The sequence below is a fragment of the Macaca thibetana genome, chromosome 13 (genome assembly GCF_024542745.1).
Source record: "Macaca thibetana thibetana isolate TM-01 chromosome 13, ASM2454274v1, whole genome shotgun sequence".
In the NCBI taxonomy this organism is placed as follows: domain Eukaryota; kingdom Metazoa; phylum Chordata; class Mammalia; order Primates; family Cercopithecidae; genus Macaca; species Macaca thibetana.
The window spans coordinates 103,599,963-103,625,376 of NC_065590.1; the positions used below are offsets into that span (position 1 = coordinate 103,599,963).

A 25,414-nucleotide genomic window follows, 5' to 3' on the forward strand; every position below is an offset into this window, starting at 1 on the left:
CCCCGCTTCTCTTAAGAATGTCTTTAATGAAGCCGTAAAAATGACTGGTTTTATTAAATTTCAACCTTTGAGTAGACTTTTTTTTTTTAACATTCTCTGTGACAAATTGGGAAGTACACAGGAAGCATTTCTGCTGAATAGCTGAGTATGTCCAGTTATCTGGAGGAAAATATTTTGGTTCTCCCAAGATCAAAGTTCCTCCCCTACAATGCAACCCACTGAGAATGCAGGTATCATCCCTCTTTAAGTCCCCTGGTGGGGACTGGTGTTCAGGAGCCTTTGCAAAGATGCAGACACTGTGGCTCCTGTTACCGCTGTTGCTCCTGAGTAATAGGCTGCGTTTTGTCTCTGAGTCGGTAATCTCACGTCTTCTGTTAACACCCATGAATCTGGGACAGGCTAATTTCTTAGCTTGCAAGGAGGGTACACATCTCAGACTCTTGGCAGTTCTTTCCAAAGGCCAGAAGTAAAGTACACTTGATCATCAGATAAAAATTAGGTATTATTAATAGTGCACAGCAGGCATTGGCAAACTCCAGGCTATGAGCCAGATTCAGTCTGCTGCCTGTTTTTCTATGTTCCATGAACTAAGAATGGTTTTTACGCTGTAATATGGTTGTTGTACAAGTACCTATATAACATCTTCAATGTTGACTCTTGGTCTACAAAACCTAAAGGATTTACTATCTGGCCTTTTCCAGAGAAAACTTGCTGCCCGTGTCTATAGAGCCTTATCTGTGTTCCACATCCCAGCAGTTTGAATTGTCCAGGTCTTCCGTGGCTCTGCTGTATCCCTGCACGGTTTGTTAACGTGCCCCTGGGTTGGGAGCACATCACAAAGCCCAGACGGATAACAGTCTGTGCAGGTCTGCGACGATGGCGACCATCTGTCTTTCCAAACATCTAAACAGATTCCTCCCAAGTGTCTTACATTGGGGTGATAAATTCTGGTCATGAAACATATTTTTGGGCTACTGCTGGCTATTCTTCTGGAAGAGATAGTTCAAGTTCCAAAGATTTCCCTTCAAAGGAGGAATCCCCTGGGCTAGCAATGTCCGTATGTAGTAATGAGTGCTGTTCTCATCTGATGCTGCCACTTGAACCCCTGCCAGCAGCAAGTGCTGGGCTGCCTTGGAGATTCCTCAGAGCCTCTTGATCATCTTGCTTTTCTAAAGTATGTTTTTTATGGCGTAAAACTGTTTCCCCCATACCTAATAGGAAAAAAGGAACATCGACTGAAGACAGAGGCTAACAAACGGTAGATACACAATGGTGTGGGGCTGCTGCAGCCTGGGGGTGGCAGGGGAACTGGAAGGACTCTTCCAATTTCAAGATGAAGTTTATTCTACAATGGGATGAAACCCGTATCATTACTTCTTGTACTTGATTTTAGCAGTTATGTGTATAGACTGTTGGACTGGGCTCTCTGAGCTCAAATACCAGCTTTGCTACTTCTGGTTGTGTGACCATAAGTTACTTAACCTGTTTGTGTCCTAGTTGTCTCATTTGTTTTTAAATGATATGGGGTCTTGCTACATTGCCCAGACTGGTCTCGAACTCCTGGGCTCAAGCAGTCCTCCTGCCTCAGCCCACGTCTCATTTTTAAAATGTGAATAATAAGTCATACCAACTTCATAGTGTAATCATGAGGAGTAAAAAGAATAATATGCATAAAATCTTTAAAATGTTACCCAGCACACACTGCTATTATTATTGTCACAATTACTATTTTCTTTTTGTTTTAATACAAATATTTTTTGTAGAGATGGGGGCTTGCTGTGTTGCCCAGGCTGGTCTGGAACTCCTGGCCTCAAGTGATCCTCCCACCTTGGCCTCCCAAAGTGTTGGGATTACAGGCATGAGCCACTGCACCCAGCTTACTATTACTATTTTCTAGGGAATGAGAAGCATGAGATAGGCGTGCAATTACAGTAAGGCAGTAAAGACTATTTGGAGTGTTCCTCATCCTATCCCTTCATTTTCATTCAATAAACTTTTAAAAAAATGTCTACTATGTACCAAGCACTGAAGGACTAATACGACACATTCTCTGACCTCAAGGTATATGTGGCACTCAACAATGCAGACAAATCCATTCATTCAGCTAGTACCAAACAACACATGGGGTGGTCAGTCCTATGGTGAAAACACATTAAGTCAACATGTCCTGACAAACTCTAACCTAGCACTATGAAAGTGTTTAAAAGGGAGAGCTCATCTGGTTGTCTAGGGAGTGGTGAGAGAAGGCTTCTCTAAGAAAGGGATATTTAAGCTGAAATTAGAATTTTGTACAGGAGAAAATCACTTGGAGGAAGGAAGAGCGTTTTCGGTGGAAAAAGTGAATGGGTGAAGGGCCCAAAGGAAGGAGGAGCATACGACTCAAATACACTGAAAGGCCAAAGTAGCTGGAGGGCAGAGAACAAGACAGGAGGGCGATGGGCTGGGAGGTGGTCAGGCCCAGGCTATAGAAAGGAGGGTTGAAGCAGAAAGGGGCTTGACTTGATTCCATGGTTTTTTTTGTTTGTTTGTTTTTGGTTTTTTTTGAGACAGAGTCTTGCTCTGTCACCCAGGCTGGAGTACAGTGGTACAATCTCAACTCACTGCAACTTCAGACTGCCAGGCTCAAGCAATCCTCCTGTCAGCCTGTAGAGTAGCTGGAACTAGAGGTGCAAACCACCACAGCCAGCTAATTTGTGCATTTTTAGTAGAGACGGGGTTTCACCATGTTGCCTCGGTTGGTGAAGCGATCTACCCTCTTTGGGCTCCCGAAGCGCTGGAATTACAGGCGTGAGCCACTGTGCCTGGCATCTGGCTCCTATTTTTAAAGGGTCACTCTGGGTGCTGTGCATAGAATGGATTGCACTGGGGCAAAAATAGAAGCGGTGGGGGGGGGGGTGGCAATTTCAGCAGTCAATTCCATCAGGCAAGAAAAGATGGTGGAAAGAATTGGGCTGGAGAGAAGTGAACGGATCTGCAGTGTATTTCGAATGTCAAAGCAACATGACTTGCGGATACATTGGATTGGATCTTGAGGGTGAGGGAAAGCGAAACTGAGAGTACACCTAGATTTTTTTATTAAGCCACCGGGCAGTCAGTGCTGCCGTTCACTGAGACGGGAAAGGCTAGGGAGAAGCATGTTTGGGGGTGTGTGTGGGGAATCAGTTGTTTTGGCCATGTTAGGTTTGACATACTTATCAGCCATGTATGTGACACTACCAGCTGGATACTCAAGCCTGAGGTTCTGGAATGAGGTCCAGGATGGAGCTGTGGCTGTAGGAGCCCGCAGCACAACATGGAAAGTCGCCTGGAGCGAGTGGGTAGGGACAGAACGTGGAGAGTCCGGAATGCTCCACCAGCCAGTGGTTAGAGGAGCAGGAGCTACGAGGGGCCTGAGAGGGAGCAGCCAGGATGCCGTCATGAAGGAAAATGAGAAAATATTTCAAGAAGGGCATGGGCAACTGTGATGAAAGTTACTGGTAGGAACAGAAGTGCCGTGATTGGATCTGGCAATATGGCAGTCATTAGCAGTTCTCCAGTGGTGAGAAGAGAAGCCTCATCGCGGTGGGTTAAGGAGAAAATGCGAGGTGCGAGATTGCCATTAGACTCTTGCATGAAGCTGTCATGAGTGCCGCAGAAAAATGGGCAATGACGTGTAAGATGCGGTCTCGAAGGATGAGTAGAAGCTGGTCAAATGAAGAGGTGGAGAGGTAGGCTCTCTAATGAGGATGTATTTGCAAAGTCATTAGAGCAAGGGAATAGAAATGAAAGAAGTGTGTATTTTCCGTGCAATATTTCTAGAAGTTCAAGAGTCATTTGCATGCTTTGGGGTTGTGCTCTTACAGCAGTCTCATTTAAATCCTGTATGCTTTATTGTTATTTGCTAAAGACACTGAGGGAATGGCTGAGATAATCGGATCTTTTTGAGTTGGTTGGTTTGAAAAGACATCTAGGATGGTCAAGCGGCTGGACTTTATTAGCTACACTGAAAAATTCAGAATGGGATAGGGGAAGCTTGTTTTTATTCAAAGACTAGCACATTACAGTGTATGGGTAAGGGAGAAACGATGAAAAGAGGAAACGAGATGAAGTTTAAAAAGTACAAGATAGCATTGCAGAATGCCGATACTGCAAAAGTCTGGAGAGCGGGGAGGTGAGGACAATGTCTCACCCCATACCTGGGATCCCAGCTGTCAAGTCTCAACTGTACCCATATGGGTTGCATGAGCTTAACAAAATCCTTATTATTATTTGCATTTGCTTTCCTTGCTCTAAACACGTTTAACGTCGTTTGCCTCACAAGATTGCTCTGAAGGTGCAGGGAGACGGCAACTGCATACACAAGGCACGTGCGATGCCTACGGTGAGCTTCACCCAGCCCCCGGCGCGTCTGGAGAACTGCTGACCCCGGGTCACGGGCCTCAGGCAGGTCCGAGGGTGCCCAGGGCAGGGCCGGGGCTTGAATGCCTTTGCCTCCGAAAAGCGGAGCCGTGGGGCCTGCCCCGCGCCGGTACTGCCTCCGCCCCGCCGCCCAATCCCGGCTTCTCGGCGCTTCTACGTCTCCCTATAAAAGAAAGCGCGGCCGCCGGGCTCCGAGCGCGGCCCTACGGTTCGAACACAGCTCCCGCTCTGCGCGTCATGGTGCAGGCCTGGTACATGGACGACGCCCCGGGCGACCCGCGGCAACCCCACCGCCCCGACCCCGACCGCCCGGTGGGCCTGGAACAGCTCCGGCGGCTGGGGGTGCTCTACTGGAAGGTACGCGGCCCGAAAGCTCGCAGAGCGTGCGGGCGACGCCGACCCCCGAGCGAAGCGCACAGCCCAGCCTCCTCCGGGTGCCGGGTAGCGGCCCGGGAGCCGCCGTATGCTGCCCATGCTCAGCAGCGGGAAAGGGGGTCCGTGGCCGCTCCCGGTGCCTGGGGCGGGCTGCTCTCGCTCAGCAGTGCGGCTGGACGGTCAGGGCCTCCTGCGCGGCGCCTGCGTGTGCTGCGCATGCTCAGCAGTCGCATTGGGAGATCGGCGGTCCGCTCCCAGCGCCTGGGGTGTGCTGCGCATGCTCAACAGCGGAGTTTAAGGGGTCGACGGTCGGCTTCCGGCGCCTGGGGTGTGCTGCGCATGCTCAGCAGCAGGGCTAGTGGGGGTCGGCGGTCCGTTTCTGCGGTCTGGGGTGTGCTGCGCATGCTCAGCAGCGGGGCTAGCGGGGGTCGGCGGTCCGTTTCTGTGGCTTGGGGTGTGCTGCGCATGCTCAGCAGCAGAGTTGGCGAGTGAGGGGCTTCGCACCCGGGACTCGCTGCGCATGCGCAGCCCCGGGATTGGCAGCGGCCTAGAGGGTCGGCCGGCTGGGCTGCGAGCTCGTGGGATGCTTGGCCTTGTCCAACGCCCAGCGCCCGTCTGGCTGCCCCCGGTCAAAGGCCCAGGGGTTTCTCTTATATCGGAGGAAGGGGGACTCCGCATGGAAGTGTCCTGGGGGAGGGACCAGGCACCTCCAGATCCAGGCGGGGTCCTGCTGCGGTCTGTCGAGGGTCCTGGGGGGTCGCTATCGGTGGTGGGGTGGGGGCGTCTCCAGCAGGCGGTGGAGCTGGCTTGGGTACCGGCCGGGCCCGGTGTCAGCCCTGCCTCTGTAACGCTAGCTTTGCAAGGCGCTGCAAGGCTTTGCACAGGTGTCCCATTGCTTGCACAGCACCAGTCCTGATACGCTCACCTTGTTTATTTGCAAGTGGTTTTGCGGTAACAAAGGTTTACTGCAGAGGAGAGGGCCAGGGGAGGCCTCAGGGATAGGCTGAGGGGTCACCGGATCTAATGTGCATTCTTGTGATTTAAATAAAATACACAGGATTACCCGGGACCATTGATTGATTTTACAATTTGTACAGTTAACACAATTATCACACTTTTTCCCTTGGGAAAGGATTATAGAATAGAATATTCCAGCGTAATATATTTGGAGATCATCTTGTTGTATCCCAAATAACAGAAGAGGGAAGTGACAATTGGCATACCAGTGCCAAACAGGGCATGCATGTTAATGTTTACATAGTATTTGCCCTTTCCGAGGAAAAGATGTAACACTTACCTTGCTGGAGGGTACTATCTTCAAAGCAATCAAGTGGTTTATAGTTTTCCATTAATGAGAGGAGAATACATTTTGGCGTATAATGTCTAATTTATCCACAATCCAAAGAACCAGAGGGTTCACATTAATACACCTGGGGAGTTTCATTCTGCATTTGAGGGTTTTAAGAACAACAATGAGCTTACAGGTTAACTTCTAAATGTGTTCAAAGAATAAAAAAAGATTTCATAGGCATCTTTTAGATTATTACATGGGCTCAAAACAGTTTTTCCTACTGTCTAGTTCTGCTCTGAGTCAAAGGGCTATCAAAATTAAATCATGTTTACTCTGTGGTTTTAATGTCCTGTGTATTTTTGTATTCTTTCTTTTTTTTTTTTTTGAGACAGAGTTTCGCTCTTTTTGCCCACGCTCTAGTGCAGTGGCGTGATCATGGCTCATGGCAACGTCCTCTTCCCGGTTTCAAGCCATTCTCATGTCTCAGCCTCCCGAGTGGCTGGAATTACATGGCACATGCCACCATGCCCGGCTAATTTTGTATCTTTAGTAGAGACAGAGTTTCTCCATGTTGGTCAGGCTGGTCTTGAACTCCTGACCTCAGGTGATCTGACGTCCTTGGCTTTCCGAAGTGCTGGGATTAGAGACGCGAGCCACCGCACCTGGCCTGTGTGCTTTCTTAATATCCATTCTGGATCAGTGATGTCGGAAGACAAAATTACAACAAATTTAGTTAAAGATCTAATTGACTTTTATTCTTGATTCGTGAATAGGGCAGCCTCCATTCTACAAAATAGAATAAGAGCTCCACAGGGTAATAGCACAACAGTGGGTTTTGTGTGGTGGCAACAAAGAAACATAACAATAGGGAAAACAGCTGATTGGTTAACATCAAGTTAGGTTAGGTTACTTTTTTCTAAGAGTTAAAGCAAAAGCGACTTCCTTATTCTGATTCAGGAAGACAGGAATCTTCTGATCTCAGGAAAAGCTGGTCTGAGATTCACCTGCTTCTTTAAAGTTTTAGTTTGATTATGTGGCATATGGCATGAGTGGCTCCATTTTGGTTTGGTCTCCTCGTGGGGCCTAGTGCAGTGGCTTAGTCCAAAACAATGACCTCTGCTGGGCCAGACATGGTGGCTTCTGTCATCCCAGCACTTTGGGAGGCCGAGGCGGGCAGATTGCCTGAAGCTAGAAGTTTGAGACCTCATCTGTAGAAAAACCCAAAAAACAAAAAAACCACACACACACCCCATATAAACATTATATATATATATATAACATCTCCCATAATTTTTAACAGAGGTAACACAAATGGACATGTTTGTGTATCTGTTACTAATCTGTTATTCGTGACACAGAGTTCTAAAAAGCCTTTTCGCATACATACAATTGGAAGATTATTTTAGCTTGAATAAACTAAATCCCTTTAGAATAAACTAAATACCTGCTGCTATAACAAAATGACAAAAATAGCTTAAACTGGGCAATTTATAAACAACAGCAATTTATTTCTTACAGTTCTAGAGGCTGAGAAGTCCATGATTAAGGTGCCAGCAGATTCAGTGTCTGATGATGATCCTGTCCTCATAGATAGCCATTTCCTTGCTCTGTCCTCATGTGGTGGAGGGGGCAAACTGCTCCCTTACCTCTCTCCCTCTCTCTCTCTTTTTTTTCTTTTTCTTTTCTTTTTTCTTTTTTTTTTTTTGAGATGGAGCCTCACTTTGTCATCCAGGCTGGTGGCGCAATCTTGGCCCACTGCAACCTCTGCCTCCTGGGTTCAAGTGATTATCCTGCCTCAGCCTCCCGAGTAGCTGGGATCACAGGCATGTACCACCATGCCTGGCTAATTTTTGTATTTTTAGTAGAGATGGGGTTTCACCATGTTGGACAGGCTGGTCTTGAACCCCTGACCTCAGGTGATCTGCCCGCCTTGGCCTCCCAAAGTGCTGGGATTATAGGTGTGAGCTGCAGCGCCCAGCTCCATCTCTCTTATAAGGCCACTAATCCTATAAATGAGGGCTTGACTTAATCACATCCTAAAGGTCCCACCCCTTAATACTGTCACATTTGTGTTAAGTTCCCACATAAGAATTTGGGGTGGGCACATTCAGACCATAGCAAATAGTACTGTGCATATCATGCAGTGGATGTGCTAAGTTTTAGAGTCATCTTTGTAGAAAATAACGTATCTATGACTAGTACTTTAATACATTCTACAGTATTGGGGGAACCCGCCCCCAATATTTCAACATAGGTTCTATTTTCCATAAGTGTCAGCCAGCTGAGAAATAAAGAGAGACAGTATAAAGAGAGGAATTTTACAGCTGGGCCACCGAGGATGACATCACATATCGGTAGGACCGTGATGCCCACCTGAGTCTCAGACAGCAAGTTTTTATTATGGGTTTCAAAAGTGGAGGGGGTGTAACAACAGGGAGTAGGTACAAATATCACATGCTTCAAAGGGCAAAATGTAGAACTGCTAATAAGAGTTTAACAAAGATCACATGCTTCTGAGGGAACAGGACAAAGGGCAAAAGCAGAACTACTGATAAGGGTCCAACAAGGATCACAAGGCAAAGGGCAAAAGCAGAACTACTTTTTTTTTTTTGAGACGGAGTTTCACTCTTTGTTGCCCAGGCTGGAGTACAGTGGTGCGATCTCGGCTCACTGCAACCTCCGCCTCCTGGGTTCAAGTGATTCTCCTGTCTCAGCCTCCCGAGTAGCTGGGATTACAGGCACCTGCCACCATACCTGGCTAATTTTTGCATTTTTAGTAGAGAGGGGTTTCACCATGTTGGCCAGGCTGGTCTTGAACTCCTGACTTCAGGTGATCCACTGGCCTCGGCCTCCCAAAGTGCTGAGATTACAAGCATGAGCCACCACGCCTGACCTAAAAGCAGAACTACTGATAAGGGTCCAACAAAGATCACAAGGCAGGCCGGGCGCGGTGGCTCAAGCCTGTAATCCCAGCACTTTGGGAGGCCGAGACGGGTGGATCACGAGGTCAGGAGATCGAGACCATCCTGGCTAACACAGTGAAACCCCGTCTCTACTAAAAAATACAAAAAAACTAGCCGGGCGAGGTGGCGGGCGCCTGTAGTCCCAGCTACTCGGGAGGCTGAGGCAGGAGAATGGCCTGAACCCGGGAGGCGGAGCTTGCAGTGAGCTGAGATCCGGCCACTGCACTCCAGCAAGGGGGACAGAGTGAGACTCCGTCTCAAAAAAAAAAAAAAAAAAAAAAAAAAAAGATCACAAGGCAAAGGGCAAAAACAGAACCACTGATAAGAGTCTATGTTCAGCCGTGCACGTATTGTCTTGATAAACATCTTAAATAACAGAAAACGGTTCGAGAGCAGAGAACCGGTGTGACCACAGATTTACCAGGGCAGAGTTTTTCCCCACCCTAGTAAGCCTGAGGGTACTGCAGGAGACCAGGGCATAGCTCAGTCCTTACCTCAACTGCATAAGACAGACATTCCCAGAGTGGCCATTTATAGACCTCCCCCAAGGAATGCATTCCTTCCCCAGGGTATTAATATTAATATTCCTTGCTAGGAAAAGAGTTTAGTGATATCTTCCTTACTTGCACATCCATTTATAGGCTCTCTGCAAGGAGAAAAATATGGCTCTTTTTGCCCGACCCCTCGGGAGGCAGTCAGACCTTATGATTGTCTTCTCCTGTTCCCTAAAAATCGCTGTTATTCTGTTCTTTTTCAAGATGCACTGATTTCATATTGTTCAAACACACATGTTTTACAATCAATTTGTACAGTTAACACAATTATCATAGTGGTCCTGAGGTGACGTACATCCTCAGCTTATGAAGATCCAGAATTAGATTAAGAGGTTAAAGTAAAGACAGGCATAAGAAATTATAAAAGTATTATTTGAGAATGGATAAATGTCCATGAAATCTTCACAATTTATGTTTCTCTGCCGCAGCTCCAGCTGGTCCCTCCATTTGGGGTCCCTGACTTGCGGCAACACTGGAGTTTGTTGTTCAGTTAAGTAGTGATGATATAATGTGCAGTTTATTGCAAAATATAAAGTGTGCTAAATTCACTGCCAGTAGTTTTAAGAGTTCAGATTAATTCTGTCTGGAGCTTCATCAGGGAAGTGCTTCGTAAGGAAGGAACAGTAAAATTGAACCTTAATAGCGATAGAACTGTAATAAATGAAAATGTTGAATGGGAATTTTAGGCATAGAAAACTCATGAGCAAGGTTGTGGGGATGTTAAATATCAAATATTTTTAAGATAGTCAATCCTATTTGGTTTAGAATGTAGAGTTCTTTAAAAAGTAGGAGACAAGGAACAGATAGATGTAGAAAAGCCAGATGATAGAAGGTTAATTAACTCAGCCTAATTAACTTGAGTTTTATTTGCAAGCTGTGAGAGCATACAATGTTTTGGCTCATGGAAACAAACTGACCAAAGAAATGGCATTGAGGATCAATGAGACTCATGAGTGGGATGGTGGCAGAGAAACAGGGCACAGTGAGGGACCTGTGGATAGGTCAGACAGGCTTGAGTTGGTGGGACCATCATCTCAAAATGGGAAAAAGAATTCCCCGGGATGGACTGTTGCAGAGAAGGGAGGCAGAAATCAAACAGAAATCCGTTGTATGTATAGCTGGTGTATTGGAGAATGGAAAATCCATTAAATGGGTAGAAGAAATGAAGATAATTAGTTGATGGTTGAAAAAATAACAAATGATAAATTTGGAGTATAAAATCATATTGGAGATCCAGAAGGGGAATGTTTCTACATCTCCTTGTTAATCTGAGCTCTTGTTTGTGGTGGGTTAACTCTTTTAGCTGGATGCTGACAAATATGAGAATGATCCAGAATTAGAAAAGATCCGAAGAGAGAGGAACTACTCCTGGATGGACATCATAACCATATGCAAAGATAAACTACCAAATTATGAAGAAAAGGTAAGGGAGCCCTGGATTTCCAGGACAAGCACTATCACTACTAATGCAATATTTTCTTTCTTTTTTCTTTTAATGTCTGTATGAGGCCATTCTTGCATTGCTATAAAGAAATACCTGAAACTGTGTAATTTATAAGAAAAGAGGTTTAATTGGCCCACAGTTCTGCAGGCTCTACAGGAAGCATCTGTTTCCTGGCACCGCCATCTGCTTCTGGGGAGGCTTCAGGAAGCTTACAGTCATGGCAGAAGGCAAAGTAGGAGCAGGCATCTCACATAACAGGAGTGGGAATGAAAGAGAGTGCAAGGTGTCACACCATTTTAAATGACCAGATCTCACAGGAAATTACTCACTGTAGCAAGGATAGCACCAAGAAGATAGTGCTAAGCCATTCATGAGAAATCCATCCTCATGATCCACTCACCTCCCACCAGGTCCCACTTTCAATACTGGGGATTACATTTCAATATGAAATTTGGGTATAGACACAAATCTAAACTGTATTATTCTGCCCCTGGCCCCTCCCAAATCTCATGCCCTTCTTGAATTTCAAAATACAATCATCTCTTCCCAGTAGTCCCCCAAAGTCTTAACTTGTTCTAGCAATAACTCAAAAGTCCCAAGTTCAAGTCCAAAGTCTCATCTGATACTCATCTCCTTTTACCTGTGAGCCTGTAAAATCAAAACAAGTTAGTTACTCCCAAGATACAAAGGGGGTAAAGGCATTAGGTAAATATTCTCATTCTAAAAGGGTGAAATTGGTCAAAAGAAAGGAGCTACAGGACCCATGAAAGTTCAAAATTCATCAGGGCAGCCACTAAATCTTAAAGCTCCAAAATGATACCCTTTGACTCCATGTCCCACATCTAGGGCACACCGGTGCAAGGAGTGGGCTCCCAAGGCCTTAGGCAGCTGTGCCCCTGTGGCTTTGCAGGGGCTTCTGAGGCTGCTGTCATGGGCTGGCTTTGAGTGTCTATAGCTTTTGCAGGTGCAGGGTGCAAGCTGCCAGTGAATCTATCATTCTTGGGTCTGCAGGATGGTGGTTCTCTTCCCACAGCGCCTACGCAGTACTCCAGTGGGGACTTTGTGTGGGGACTTCAACCCCACATTTCCCCTCTGCACTGTCCTAGTAGAGGTTCTGCATGAGGGCTTCTACCCTGCAACAGACTTCTGTCTAGACACCCAGGCTTTTCCATACATTCTCTGAAATCTAGTTGGAGAATCCCAAGCCTCAGCCCTTGCACTCTGTGCACTCACAGGCTTAGTAACACATGGAAGCCACAAAGGCTCATGGCTTGTGCCCTCTGGAGCTGTGGCCCGAGCTGTACCTGGGCCCTTTTGATCTGAGGCTAGAACCGTAGCAGAACCCAAGCACTTGGGATGCAGGGAGCAGTGTCCTGAGGCTCTGCAGGGCAAAGGGGCTCTGGGCCTGGCCCATGAAACCATTCTCTCCTTTTAGACCTCTTGCCCTGTGATGGGAGGGGCTGCCTGAAGGTCACTGAAATGCATTTGAGGTTTTTTTCCCCATTGCCTTGGCTATCTTTGAAGTTATGCAAATTTCTCTAGGAAGAGGTCTCTGAAATGCCTTTGAGGTTTTTTCCCCATTGTCTTGGCTATCAGCCCTTGGCTCCTTTGTAGTTATGTAAATTTCTCAAGGAAGTGGTTGCTCTACAAATCTGCTTGAAATCCTCTCTCAAAAACTTTTTATTTCTTTGCCATGTGGCCAAGTTGCAAATTTTCCAAACTTTTATGCTCTGCTTCCCTTTTAAATGTAAGTTCCAGCCTCAGGTCATTCCTTTGCTCTTGCATCTGCGCACAGGCTGTTAGAAGCAGGCAGGAAACATCTTGAACACTTTGGTGCTTAAAAATTTCTACTACCATATACCCTAGGTCATCACTCTCAAATTCAAACTTCCACAGATCCCTAGGGCATGAACAGAATGCAGACAAGTTCTTTGCTGAGGCAAACATGTATGATGTTTGTTCTAATTCCCGATATGTTCCTCATTTCCATCTGAGACCTCATTGGCCTGGACTTTATTGTGTGTATGACTATCAGCATTTTGGTCACAATCAAATAACCAGTCTCTAAAAAGTTCCAGACTTTCCCTCATCTTTTCTCTCTCCTTCTGAACCTTCTACACACTTCTAATCTCTGCTTGTTACTCAATTCCAAAGCTGCTTCTATATTTTCAGGTATCTTTATAGCAATGCCCCACTCCTTCTACTTCTAGAGAGGCCTCAGGAAGCTTATAGTCATGGCAGAAGGCAAAGTGGGAGCAGGTATCTCACATAACAGGAGTGGGAACAAGAGAGAGAATGAGGTGCCACCCAGTTTTAAATAGCCAGATCTTGCAAGAAGTCACTCACTGTGGTGAAGCCAGCACCAAGGGAGTGGTGTAAACCATTCATGAGAAATCCATCGCCGTGGTCCAGTCACCTCCCACCAGGTCCCACCTCCAACATTGAGGATTACTATTTAACATGAGATTTGGGTGGAGACACATTGCCAAACTATATCAGTGTCTTAGTTTGAATTTCGTATCAGAGTCATGCAGATCTCATAAAATGAGCTGGGAAGTAGTCCTTCCTGTTCAGTTTTTTGGAAGAGTATATGTAGATAGTATTATTCTTTCCTTATGTTCGGAGATTCACCAGTGAAGCCATCTTGGCTTGTAGTTTTCTTTTTTTTTTTTTTTTTTTTTTTTTTGAGACGGAGTCTCGCTCTGTCGCCCAGGCTGGAGTGCAGTGGCGCGATCTCAGCTCACTGCAAGCTCCGCCTCCTGGGTTCACGCCATTCTCCTGCCTCAGCCTCCCGAGTAGCTGGGACTACAGGCGCCCACAACCGCGCCCGGCTAATTTTTTGTATTTTTAGTAGAGACGGGGTTTCACCATGGTCTCGATCTCCTGACCTTGTGATCCGCCCGCCTCGGCCTCCCAAAGTGCTGGGATTACAGGCGTGAGCCACCGCGCCCGGCCTGGCTTGTAGTTTTCTTTGTGGGAAGGTTTTTAACTGTGAGTTCAATTTCTTTACTAGACAGTAGGGCTATTCAGTTAACCCATTTTTTTCTTGAATGAGCATTATTTGTTTGTTTCTCTCAAAGCAGTTGTCCATTTCATTTGAGTTGTCAGATTTATTGCTGTAAAATTATTTGGAATATTTTCTATTATCCTTTTAATATCTGTAGAGTATGTAGTGCTGTCTTCTCTCATTCCTGATACTGATAATTTGTGTCTTCTCTCTCTTTCGTGAGTCTGGATGGAGACTTATCAATTATATTGATCCTCTCAAAAAACTTTAGGTTTCATTGATTTTTCTCTTTTTCTATTTTTTATTTCATTGGATTCTGCTCTGACCTTTATAATTTGTCTTCTTTTACATGTTTTAATTTGCTCCTTTTTCTAAGTTCCCTAGGTGGAAGCTGAAGTCACTGATTTGAGTTCTTTCTTCATCATTATTTTTATTATTATTTTAGAAACAGACATTATTAATATTATTATTTTGCTCTGCCACCCAGGTTAAAGTGCAGTGGTGCAATCATAGCTCACTGCAGTCTCGAATGCCTGGGCTCCAGCAGTCCTCCCACTTCAGCCTCCTGAGTAGCTAGGACTACAGGTATGTGCCACCATGCCTGGCTAATATATATATGTATTTTTTTGAGACGGAGTTCTGCTCTTGTTGCTCAGGCTGGAGTGCAATGGTGCGATCTCAGCTCTCTGCAACCTCCGCCTCCTGGGTTCAAGTGATTCTCCTGCCTCAGCCTCCCGAGTAGCTGGGATTACAGGCATGCGCCACCACATCCAGCTAATTTTGTATTTTTAGTAGATATGGGGTTTCTCCATGTTGGTCAGGCTGGTCTCAAACTCCCGACCTCAGGTGATCTGCCCGTCTTGGCCTCCCAAAGTGCTGGGATTACAGGCATGAGCCACCACGCCTGGCCTGGCTAATTTTCTTAAAAAAAGTTTTTGTAGAGATGGAATCTCACCAGGTTGTTCAGGTTGGTCTTGAACTCCAGGTCTCAAGTGATCCTCCCACGTTGGCCTTGCAGAGTGTTGTTTTTCTTTCCTTAGTACGGGGGTTTAGTGTTGTAAATTTCCCCCAGAGTACTGTTTTAGTGGCATCACACAAATTTTGATAATTTTGATATATTTTTTATTTTCATTTAATTTTAAATACATTCTAATTAATTTACTTTTCAATTTTATCTTTGACTTGTGGGGATGTTTTGCTTTGTTTTTAGATATTTGTTAGTTTCCAATTAATTGGGAATTTTTCCAGATTTTTTAATTTGTTTCTAATTTATTTCCGGTGTAGTCAGAGAATAAACTTTGTATAATTTGAGTCCTTGTAAATATATTGAGACTTGTTTTATGGTCCAGAATGTTATCTGTCTTGGTGAATGTTTCTTGTGAGCTTGAGAAGAATGGATATTCTATTGTTGTAGAATGAAGTAATCTATGAATGCCAATAAGAACAGTTGATTGATGGTATTATTCAGATCAACTATATCTTTACTGATTTTCTGCTTGTTGGATGTCAATTACTGTTAGTATTGAAATTTCCAACTATAATAGTGGATTTGTCTATCTTTCTTTGCAATTCTGTCAGTGTTAGCCTCACATATTTTGATGCTCAGCTGTTAGATACATATGTGACAAAGATTGTTATGTTCCCTTGGAAGACTGACCCTTTTATTATTACATAATGTCCCCCTTTATCTCTGATGATTTTGCTGTTTTTAAAATTCAGATAGCTCCCTCAGCTTCTTCCCCTCCCTCTCCTTCCTTCCTTCCTTCCTTCCTTCCTTCCTTCCTTCCTTCCTTCCTTCCTTCCTTCTTTCCCTCCACTCCCCTTCCCCTCCCTCTCTCCTCCCCTCCCCTCCCTTCCCTTTCCTTCCTTTCCCTTTCCTTTCCTCTCTTTTCCTTCTTGCCTTCTCTTTCCCTTCCTTCTTCCCTTCTTCCTTTTTTGACAAAGTATTTCTCTGTCACCCAGGCTGAAATGCAGTGGTGCCATCATGGCTTACTGCAGCCTCAACCTCTCAAGCTCAAGTGATCCTCCCATCTCAGCCTCCTAAGCAGCTGGGGCTACAGGTGCACACCACCACAACTGGCTAATTCATTTTCATTTTTCATAGAGGTGGGGTCTCCCTGTGTTGCCCAGGCTGCTTTTGAACTCCTGGGCTGAAGTGATCTTCTAGTCTTGGCCCTGCAAAGTGCTGGAATTACCGGCATGAAGCATTCTTTTGATTAGTGTTAATATGGTATATCTTTCTCCATTCCTTTACTTCTAACCTATTTGTGTCTTTATATTTAGAGAGGGCTTCTTGTAGATGACATGTATTATAGTTAGTTTTTAAAATCCATTTTGATAGTTTCTGTTAATGGTATATTTAGATCATTCATGTTTAAATTGGTTATTAATACAGTTGAATTAATGTCTACCATATTTGGGACTGTTTTCTATTTGTCGTGCTTGTTCTTTATTATTTTATTTTTATTTTTATTTATTTATTTATGTTTTGAGATAGAGTCTCACTCTGTTGCCCAGGCTGGAGAGCAGTGGCACAATCTTGGCTGACTGCAAGCTCTGCCTCCTGGGTTCATGCCATTCTCCTGCCTCAGCCTCCTGAGTATCTGGGACTACAGGCACCCACCACCATGCCCGACTAATTTGTTTGTATTTTTAGCACAGACGGGGTTTCACTGTGTTAGCCAGGATGGTCTCGATCTCCTGACCTCGTGATCCACCTGCCTCGGCCTCCCAAAGTGCTGGGATTACAGGCGTGAGCCACTGTGCCCGGCCTATTGTTGTTTTTAAATATTCCCCTCTTTTTCTGCCTTGTCTGGTTTTAATTGCACATTTTATATGATTCTGCTTTCTCTCCTCTTAGCTTATCATTAAAAAAAAAATTTAGTGGTTGCCTCAGAGTTTATAGTATACATTTACCCAATAACTGAGTATTCCCAATTCCTCCCTCCCATCTCTTACAACATGGCTGTTATTTATTTTATTCTCCATATCCCATAATCACCTAATACATTATTACTGACATTACTTTGAATAAAGTTATCTATTAGATCAATGAAGAACAAATAAATAAAAGATTGTGTTTTAGTTTTCTTCTTATTTCTACTCTCTCTTTCCACTTTATTTAGATCTGAGATTCAGACTTACATAATTTTCTTTTTCATTTGAAGAACTTCTGTAAACATTTATTTGCAAGATAGGTCAGTCTACTGGCGACAAATTCTTTTCTTTTTTGTTTGTCTGAGAAAGTCTTTATTTCTTCTTCACTTTTAAGGGATAATTCTCCTGGATACAGATTGCTAGGTTGGTAGTTTTTTTTTTCTTGCTTGCTTGTATAGTTTCTGAGGAACGGTCTGATGTAATTCTTTATCTTTTTTCTTCTATAGGTTAGGTGCATTTTTTCCTTTGGCCTTTTTCAAGGTTTTCTGTCTTTTGCTTTCTGCAAGTTTAATATGTTATGCCTAGGTACAGATATTTTCGCATTTATCCTGCTCGGTGTTCTCTCAGTTTTCTGGATCTGTGTGGTGTCTGTCATTAATTTTGGAAAATTTGTGGACATTATTTCAAATATTTATTCACTTTTTTCTCTTTCTTCTACTTCTGTTATACCGTTTATACATATGTTACAACTTTTATAATTGTTCCACAGTTCAGGGCTACTTTATTCTCCCCCAATCCCTGCTCCCTATTCTTTTTTATCTTTGCACTTCAGTTTGGGAAGTTTCAACGGACATGTCTTCAAGCTTGCTGATTCTTCCTTCAGCTTAGTCCATTTACTAATGAAGCCATCAAAGGTATTCTTTGTTTGTGTTAGAGTGATTTTGATCTCCAGCATTTTCTTTTGATTCTCTCTGAGCTTCCCTCTCTCTGCTTATATTACCCATCTGTTCTTGCATGTTGTCTGCTTTTTCCATAGAGCCCTTTGTATTAGTCCGTTCTCATGCTGCTATTAACAACTGCCCAAGACTGGGTAATTTATAAAGGAAAGAAGTTTAATTGACTCACAGTTCTGCAGGGCTGGGGAGGAAACTTACAATCATGGCAGAAGGGGAAGCAAACACATCCTTCTTGACGTGATGTCAGGAAGGAGAAGAAGGTGAGCTGACTGAAGGGGGAAGCCCCTTCTAAAACCATCAGATCTATGAGAACTTACTATCACGAGAATAGCATGGGGAAAACCACCCCCCATGATTCAATTACCTCCCACTGGTTCCTTCCAACCACACATGGGGATTATGGGAACTACAATTCAAGATGAGATTCTGGTGGGGACACAGCCACACCATATCACCCTTACTATATAGCCACAATTTTTACAATTTTCTATCTGATAATTCCAAAATATGTGACACGTCCCAGTCACTCTCTGCTGCTTGCTTTGTCTCTTCACACTATATTTTTTCTCGCCTTATATCATGCCTTGTGATTTTTGTTGACAGCCTGATATGCTGTAGCTGTTAAAAGGAGCTGAGGTGAAGAGGCCATTCATGTGAGGTGTTGTGTTATCTGGGTAGAAGTTTTGCTGTGTTGAATGTTTGCTGTAGCTGTAGATGCCAGAGGCTTTGGTTTCCTTGTTTTGTTTTGTCTCCCCTGGATGTCTTTGCTTTCCTAAAAACTCCTTTGTTAAGAGATTTATTTCTTGCAGCTTTGATTCACTTACTGTTCCGGAGCCCTGTTGATGTGAGGGTGAGGCATTGGGGAGGAGAAGTGTTCTATAATCTTGGGCTTATGATTAGGGGTCTTAGTCTTTTACTGGGCCTGAGTTTTTGGGCCGACCTTCAAAGTGTTTCTTAGCCTCTTCTTTGTTCCTTTGGGCTAGAGAGGGCTGGAGTTGGCCAGCTGCCCTTCTCCCACGACAGAGAAGGCGCCGGCAAAGTTGTTTCCCTTGGTTTTTGTTATGGACAGGGTTCTGGGTTTTTAAAAAAATGGTTCCTTTTTCCCTTTTATTGCCTGATACATAAAGGGATTTTTCTCGGATCTTTGTTGTGAGCACAAGGTGGGGGTTTCTGGATGTGCAAACCCATAAAAGTGCAGTGTCCCTGTCATACCAGGCACCCAAGATCTCTCTCAAGCTAGTCCACACTCAGCCTGCAGCAGTTTCTCCAAATTGCCTGGGAAGTGTTCCTGCCAGTTCATGGCTCCTGGGAAACTGATCTCAGCTGTGGTTCTGTGTATCCGCGTCTCTCTCCAGATTCAAGGTGGTAATTTATCCAGGGACTTCAGTTCTGTGTTGGATCTAAGAAGGGGAGTAAGACTTCCAAGTGCTTTACGTGTCCAACCAGAAACCAGAAGTTTCATCCTTGACCGACCTGCCAGCCTTCAAGTATTAGTGCACCTCTGCGTGTCGGCACAGCTTGAGCTTCTGTTTCTCCACCTCATCTTGGTGCCATTGTTTCAGACAATTGACTTTTTTTTTTTTTTTTGAGACAGAATCTCACTGTGTTGCCAGGCTGGTCTTGAACTCCTGAGCTCAAGCGATCTGCGTGCCTCAGCCTCCCATAGTGCTGGGATTGCAGGCATGAGCCACTGTGCCCGGCCCAGTTTACTTTTACAAACCCCACAGTACAGTGTTTTTATTTTTGTTTAAATAGTAAGTTACCTTGTAAAGAGATTTGAATAAGAAGAAGAAAATCTTCTCTGATTACCCGTGTAGCTCTCATTCCAAGTGTTCCTTATTCTGTGGTGTGGGGGCCATGTTTCTGTCTGACATTCTTTCCTTACTGCCTGAAGGACTTCGTGTAACATTTCCTGTAGTGCACATCTGTTGTTAAGGATTCCTTCAGCTTCTGTGCGTCTGAATGCTTTCAGTTTAAAACAATTTTTTTGGCCGGGCGCGGTGGCTCACGCCTGTAATCCCAGCACTTTGGGAGGCCGAGGCGGGTGGATCACAAGGTCAGGAGATCGAGATCATCCTGGTGAACACGGTGAAACCCCATTTCTACTAACAATAAAAAAAAAAATTAGCCGGGCGTGGTGGCGGGCGCCTGTAGTCCCAGCTACTTGGGAGGCTGAGGCAGGAGAATGGCGTGAACCTGGGAGGCGGAGCTTGTAGTGAGCTGAGATCGTGCCACTGCACTCCAGTCTGGGCGACAGAGCCAGATTTTGTCTCCAAAAAAAAAAAAAAAAAAATTTTTTCAAAAAAATAAAAAATAAATAAATAGTAAGTCCAGATGCGGTGGTTCACGCCTGTAATCCCAGCACTTTGGGAGGCTGAGGCAGGTGGATCATGAGGTCAAGAGATCGAGACCATCCTGGCCAACATGGTAAAACTCTGTCTCTACTAAAAATACAAAAATTAGCTGGGTGTGGTGGTGTGGGCCTGTAGTCCCAGCTACTTGGGAAGCTGAGGCAGGAGAATTGTTTGAACCCGGGAGGTGGAGGTTGCAGTGAGCCGAGATCGCGCCACTGCACTCCAGCCTGGTGACAGAGAGAGACTCTGTCTCAAAAAAATAAAAATAAAAGTAAGTTTTATTGGACTTTGTTTTTTAGGGCAGTGTTAACTTCACAGCAAAATTGAGAAGCAGATATAGAAACTTCCCATACACACCCATCCCCCTGACCTGCACAGTCTTCCCCCTTATCAACCTCTCTCCCCAGAGCAGTACATTGTTTCAACTGATGAACCTGCACTGGCACATCAGGACCACCCAAAGTCTACAGTTCACATTAGGGTCCACTCTTGCTGTTGTACATTCTGTGGATTTGAACAAATGTATAATGACACATGTCCACCATTCTCAAGTCATACAGAGTCGTTTCTCTGCCCTAAAAACCCTCTGTGGTCCACCTCTCCACTCCTCCCCACGCAGCCCCAGGGAACCACTGATCTTTTCACTGCCTCCATAGCTTTACCTTTTCCAGAATATCCCATAGTTGGAATCATACAGTTGATAACGTTTTCACACTAGCTCCTTTCACATAATAAGATGCATCGAAGATTCTCACTTGTCTTTTTGTGGCTTGGTAGCTCATTTCTTTTTATTGCTGAGTAATATTCCACTCTCTGGATGTACCACAGTTTATTTATCCATTTACCTACTGAAGGACATCTTGCCTGCTTCCAAGTTTTGGCAATTAATGGATACAGCTGCTGTAAACATCCTCTTGCAGGTTTTTGTGTGGACATAAGTTTTCAGCTCCTTTTGGTAAATATCAAGGAACACAATTGCTGGATAGTGTGTTAGTCAGGGTTCTCTAGAGGGACAGAACTAACAGGACAGAGATATATATATAAAAGGGAGTTTATTAAGTATTAACTCACACAATAACAGGGTCCGACAATAGGCCGTCTGTAAGCCGAGGAGCAGAGAGAGCCAGTCCGAGCCCCCAAACTGAAGAACTTGGAGTCTGATGTTCAAGGGCAGGAAGAATCCAGCACAGGAGAAAGATGTAGGCTGGGAGGCTAGGCCAGTCTAGCCTTTTCACATTTTTCCGCCTGCTTTATGTTCTAGCTGTGTTGGCAGCTGGTTAGATGGTGCCCACCCAGATTAAGGGTGGGTCTGCCTTTCCCAACCCACTGACTCAAATGTTCATCTCCTTTGGCAACACCCTCACAGACACATCCAGGATCAATACTTTGCATCCTTTAATGCAATCAAGTTGACATTCAGTATTAACCATCACAGATAGTATGGTAAGAGTATGTTTAGTTTTATGTGAAATTGCCAAACCGTCTTCCAAGTTGACTGTCCCAGTTGTTCCTATCAGCAGGGAGTGAGGATTCCTGCTGCTCCGCACCCTCCCAGCCTCTGGTGTGCTCAGTGTTCTGGATTCTGGCCGTGCTTCTGGATGTACAGTGGTATCTCCTTGTTGTAATCTGCATTCCCCGATGACATATGACATGGAACATATTTTCATGTGCTTATTTGCCATCTGTACCTCTTCTATGGTGAGGTGTCTGTTCAGGTCTTTGGCCCATTTTTTAATCAGATTGTTTGTTTTCTTATGGTTGAACTTTAAGAGTTCTTTGTATATTTTGGATAACAGTCCTTTACCAGATATGTCTTTTGCAAATAAATTCTCCTAGTCTGTGGCTTGTCTTCATTCTCCTGATAGCAGAACAGAAAATCTAGTTTCCATGAAGTCCAACTTATCAGTTCTTTCTTTCTTTTTTTTTTTTTTGAGACAGAGTCTCGCTCTGTCGCCCAGGCTGGAGTGCAGTGGGGTGATCTTGGCTCACTGCAAGCTCCACCTCCTGGGTTCACGCCATTCTCCTGCCTCAGCCTCCCAAGTAGCTGGGACTACAGGCGCCCATCACCACATCCGGCTAATTTTTTTTGTATTTTAGTAGAGATGGGGTTTCACCGTGTTAGCCAGGATGGTCTTGATCTCCTGACCTTGTGATCTGCCTGTCTTGGCCTCCCAAAGTGCTGGGATTACAGGCATGAGCCACCGTGCCTGGCCCAGTTCTTTCTTTTATGGGTTGTGCCTTTGGTGCCATATCTAAAAAGTCATTGCCAAACCTAAGGTTGTCTAGATTTTCTCCTATCTTAGAAGTTGTCTTAGAAGTTTTATAGTCTTGTATTTTATTTCTTTATTTATTTTTGAGGCAGTGTCTCACTCTGTTGCCCAGGCTGGAGTGCAGTGGTGCAATCTCTGCTCACTGCAGCCTCTGCCTCTCGGGTTCAAGCGATTCGCCTGCCTCAGCCTCCTGAGTAGCTAGGACTACAGGTGTGCGCCACCACGCCCGGCTAATTTTTGTATTTTTAGTAGAGACAGGGTTTCACCATGTTGGTCAGGATGGTCTTGAACTCCTGACTTCAAGTGATTGGCCTACCTAGGCCTCCCAGAGAGCTGGGATTACAGGCGTGAGCCACCGTGCCCGGCTGAGTCTTGCATTTTATGTTTAGGTCTGTAATCATTAAAAACCTTTTTTAAGAGACTTTTTTTTAATGAGTCAGTGATCATTGTTCATTGCTGCTTTAAACTCCTGAGCTCAAGTGACCCTCACAACTCAGCTTCCTATGTAGCTGGGACTACAGGCATGCACCACCATGCCTGGCTTTTTTTTTTCCTCTCTCTCTCTCTTTTTTTAATTTGCAAAGATGAGATCTCTCTGTGTTGCCCAGGCTGGTCTCAAACTCCTGGCCTCAAGCGATCCTCTCTCCTCAGTGGCCCAAAGCACTGGGATTATAGGTGTGAGCCACTGCACCTGGCCCGTGATCATATTATCTTAATTTTTGTTAAGGGTATAAGGTCTATGTCTAGAGTAATTTTTTTGCATGTGGATTTACCATTGTTTCAGTACCATTTGTTGAAAAGATTATTATTTTTTTCATTGTATTTCCTTTGGTCCTTTGTCAAAGATCAGTTGATCTATTTTTCTATTATTTCACCAGTGTTACAGTCTTGATTTCTATAGCATGATAGTAAGTCTTGAAGTCAGGTAGTGTCGGTTCTTCAACTGTGTTCCTCTTCAATATTGTGCTGGGTATTCTGGGTCTTGTGCCTCTGCAGATAAACTTCACAATCAGTTTGCTGATATGTGCAAAATAACTAGCTGGAACTTTGAATTGGATTGTACTGAACCTATAGATTAAGTTGGGAAAAATGGACATCTTAGCACTACTGAGTCTTCCTATTCATGAACATGGAATATCTCTCCATTTATTTAGTTTTTGATTTGTTTCATCACAGTTTTGTAGTTTTCTTGTAGATCTTATGCATGTTTTGTTAGATTCATACCTAAGCATTTCTTTTTTGGGGGTGCAAATGTATATGGTTTTGTGTTTTTAATGTCAAATATCACCTGCTGTGTTTCTGGTATATAGGAAAGTGATTAACTTTTGTGTATTAACCCTGTATCCTGTAAATTTGCCATAATTGCTTGTTAGTTCCAGGAGCTTTTTGTTGTTGATTCTTTTGGATTTCCTACCTAGACAGTGATATCATCTGCGAGCAAAGGGAGTTTTATTTCTTCCTTTCTAATCAGTATGCCTTATATTTCTTCATATTGCGTTCGTTAGGACAGTCTCAGTCTTGTAGTCAGCCTGTGCCTCTGGGCAATGAACTTCACCAGTGTTTCTCAGACTCCTCCCTCCTTTAAGTGGGACATGATGGCCGATAGCGGCTGGACTTGGGGTTTCCTTTCCGCTCCTGCCTTAGTCAGCTCAGACTTCCGTAACCAGGTACCAGAAACTGGGTGGCTTAAAACAAACATTGATTTCTCACAGTCTGCAGGCAGGGACGCCCGAGGTCAGGACACCGGCAGCTTTGGTGTCTTGTGAGAGCTGCGTCCTGGTTTATAGATGACTGTTTTTGCTGTGTTCTCACGTGGTGGGTAGAAGAAGCAAGCTCTGTTGGGAGTTTTATGAGGACACTAATCCCATTCATGAAGGCTCTACCCTCATCACCTTATCTAATCCTAATTACCTCCCAGAGACACCACCTGCCAATGGCACCACATTAGAGGGTAGGTTTTAGCCCGTGGACCCCGGGGAGGGGGGTAATTGTATTCAGTCCATAACATGGAATTCTGGAGGGGCTGGAGTTGTGTTTCCCTTCACCCGGGTCAGGCTCTCGTGAAAGCCCGCAGGCTGGGATCTCGCTGGCTGAGTTCTCCTGACTACAGGCCTTCGTAAGAACAGATTTCAGATGTGTCCTGATAGACTTCAGAATGGCCCCCTTTCCCTCCTTCTGCCAGAAGCACAGGGAACTTTCTCTGATACTCACTGTTGGGACCTGGTAGAGCTTTTGCAAGTAAAATTTACAAAAGTGTGAGGCCCCTGATGGCTGGGTCTGGAGGTTTTTTTAGCTCTCCGACTTGTCCACATGGAGCCCCCAGCTGGTCAAGTACAGTTTGGGTTTCTCGACCCCAGCCCTGGTTCCCGTAGGGGTTTCTGCCCTGGTTAGGTGTGGATCTTTCTGTCTGCCTTCTCTCCAGTGTGAGGGGTGGTGGTTTGCCCTGTGACTTCACTTCTCTTACAGATTTAAAAAGAGTTGGTTTTTCAGTTTGTTCTGCTTTCACTTGGTAGGATGGAGTGGTAACTTCTAAGCTCCTTAGAAACATACGCAGGTGAACCGACAATACCAGATAGAACTAAGAGCAGAAGAGCTTAAGAATGTGGAAATTGTTCAAAAATAGATCTGTCGTGTGATTCGAGTCTCTTTGCTCTATGTCAGATGATTCTTGCTGGTTGGAGTCCAGATATTGTCTTTATTGCTCACTGAATGCTGTACGATTCACGAGATTCTGGGGGATGTAAATGGCGTGACTCTGACGCGGAGGTTTAGATGAGCCGGCCTCTTCTCAGCCACGTTTGCTCTCACATAGCAGAGGCTGGCCTGCTGCTGATGTTGTAAGTTACATTAGCTTCCCCATCGCTGTCTTCTGGAATTACTTCTCTCCTGGTGTAAAACCCTCCTGCTGATGCAGGCTTATCCTTT

The 25,414-nt window shown here is 44.7% G+C and overlaps 4 protein-coding genes across 26 annotated transcripts in view; 2 read left to right on the top strand and 2 right to left on the bottom strand.

The window, feature by feature from the left end:
• ADI1 (acireductone dioxygenase 1) overlaps positions 1–25,414 on the top strand; it is an 847,802-nt gene that overhangs the window by 815,805 nt on the left and 6,583 nt on the right. For all 14 annotated transcript variants that reach the window (XM_050754064.1, XM_050754067.1, XM_050754068.1 and 11 more), the window contains exons 2-3: positions 4,592–4,755; positions 10,885–11,004. In XM_050754064.1, coding sequence (XP_050610021.1) covers positions 4,592–4,755; positions 10,885–11,004 — 284 coding nt within the window. The remainder of the gene's footprint in view (positions 1–4,591; positions 4,756–10,884; positions 11,005–25,414) is intronic.
• EIPR1 (EARP complex and GARP complex interacting protein 1) overlaps positions 1–25,414 on the top strand; it is a 579,020-nt gene that overhangs the window by 252,445 nt on the left and 301,161 nt on the right. The window lies entirely within an intron of this gene.
• COLEC11 (collectin subfamily member 11) overlaps positions 1–25,414 on the bottom strand; it is a 361,397-nt gene that overhangs the window by 130,237 nt on the left and 205,746 nt on the right. The window lies entirely within an intron of this gene.
• Positions 1–25,414, bottom strand: part of RPS7 (ribosomal protein S7) — an 838,959-nt gene that overhangs the window by 67,710 nt on the left and 745,835 nt on the right. The gene's annotated exons all lie outside the window — the stretch shown is intronic.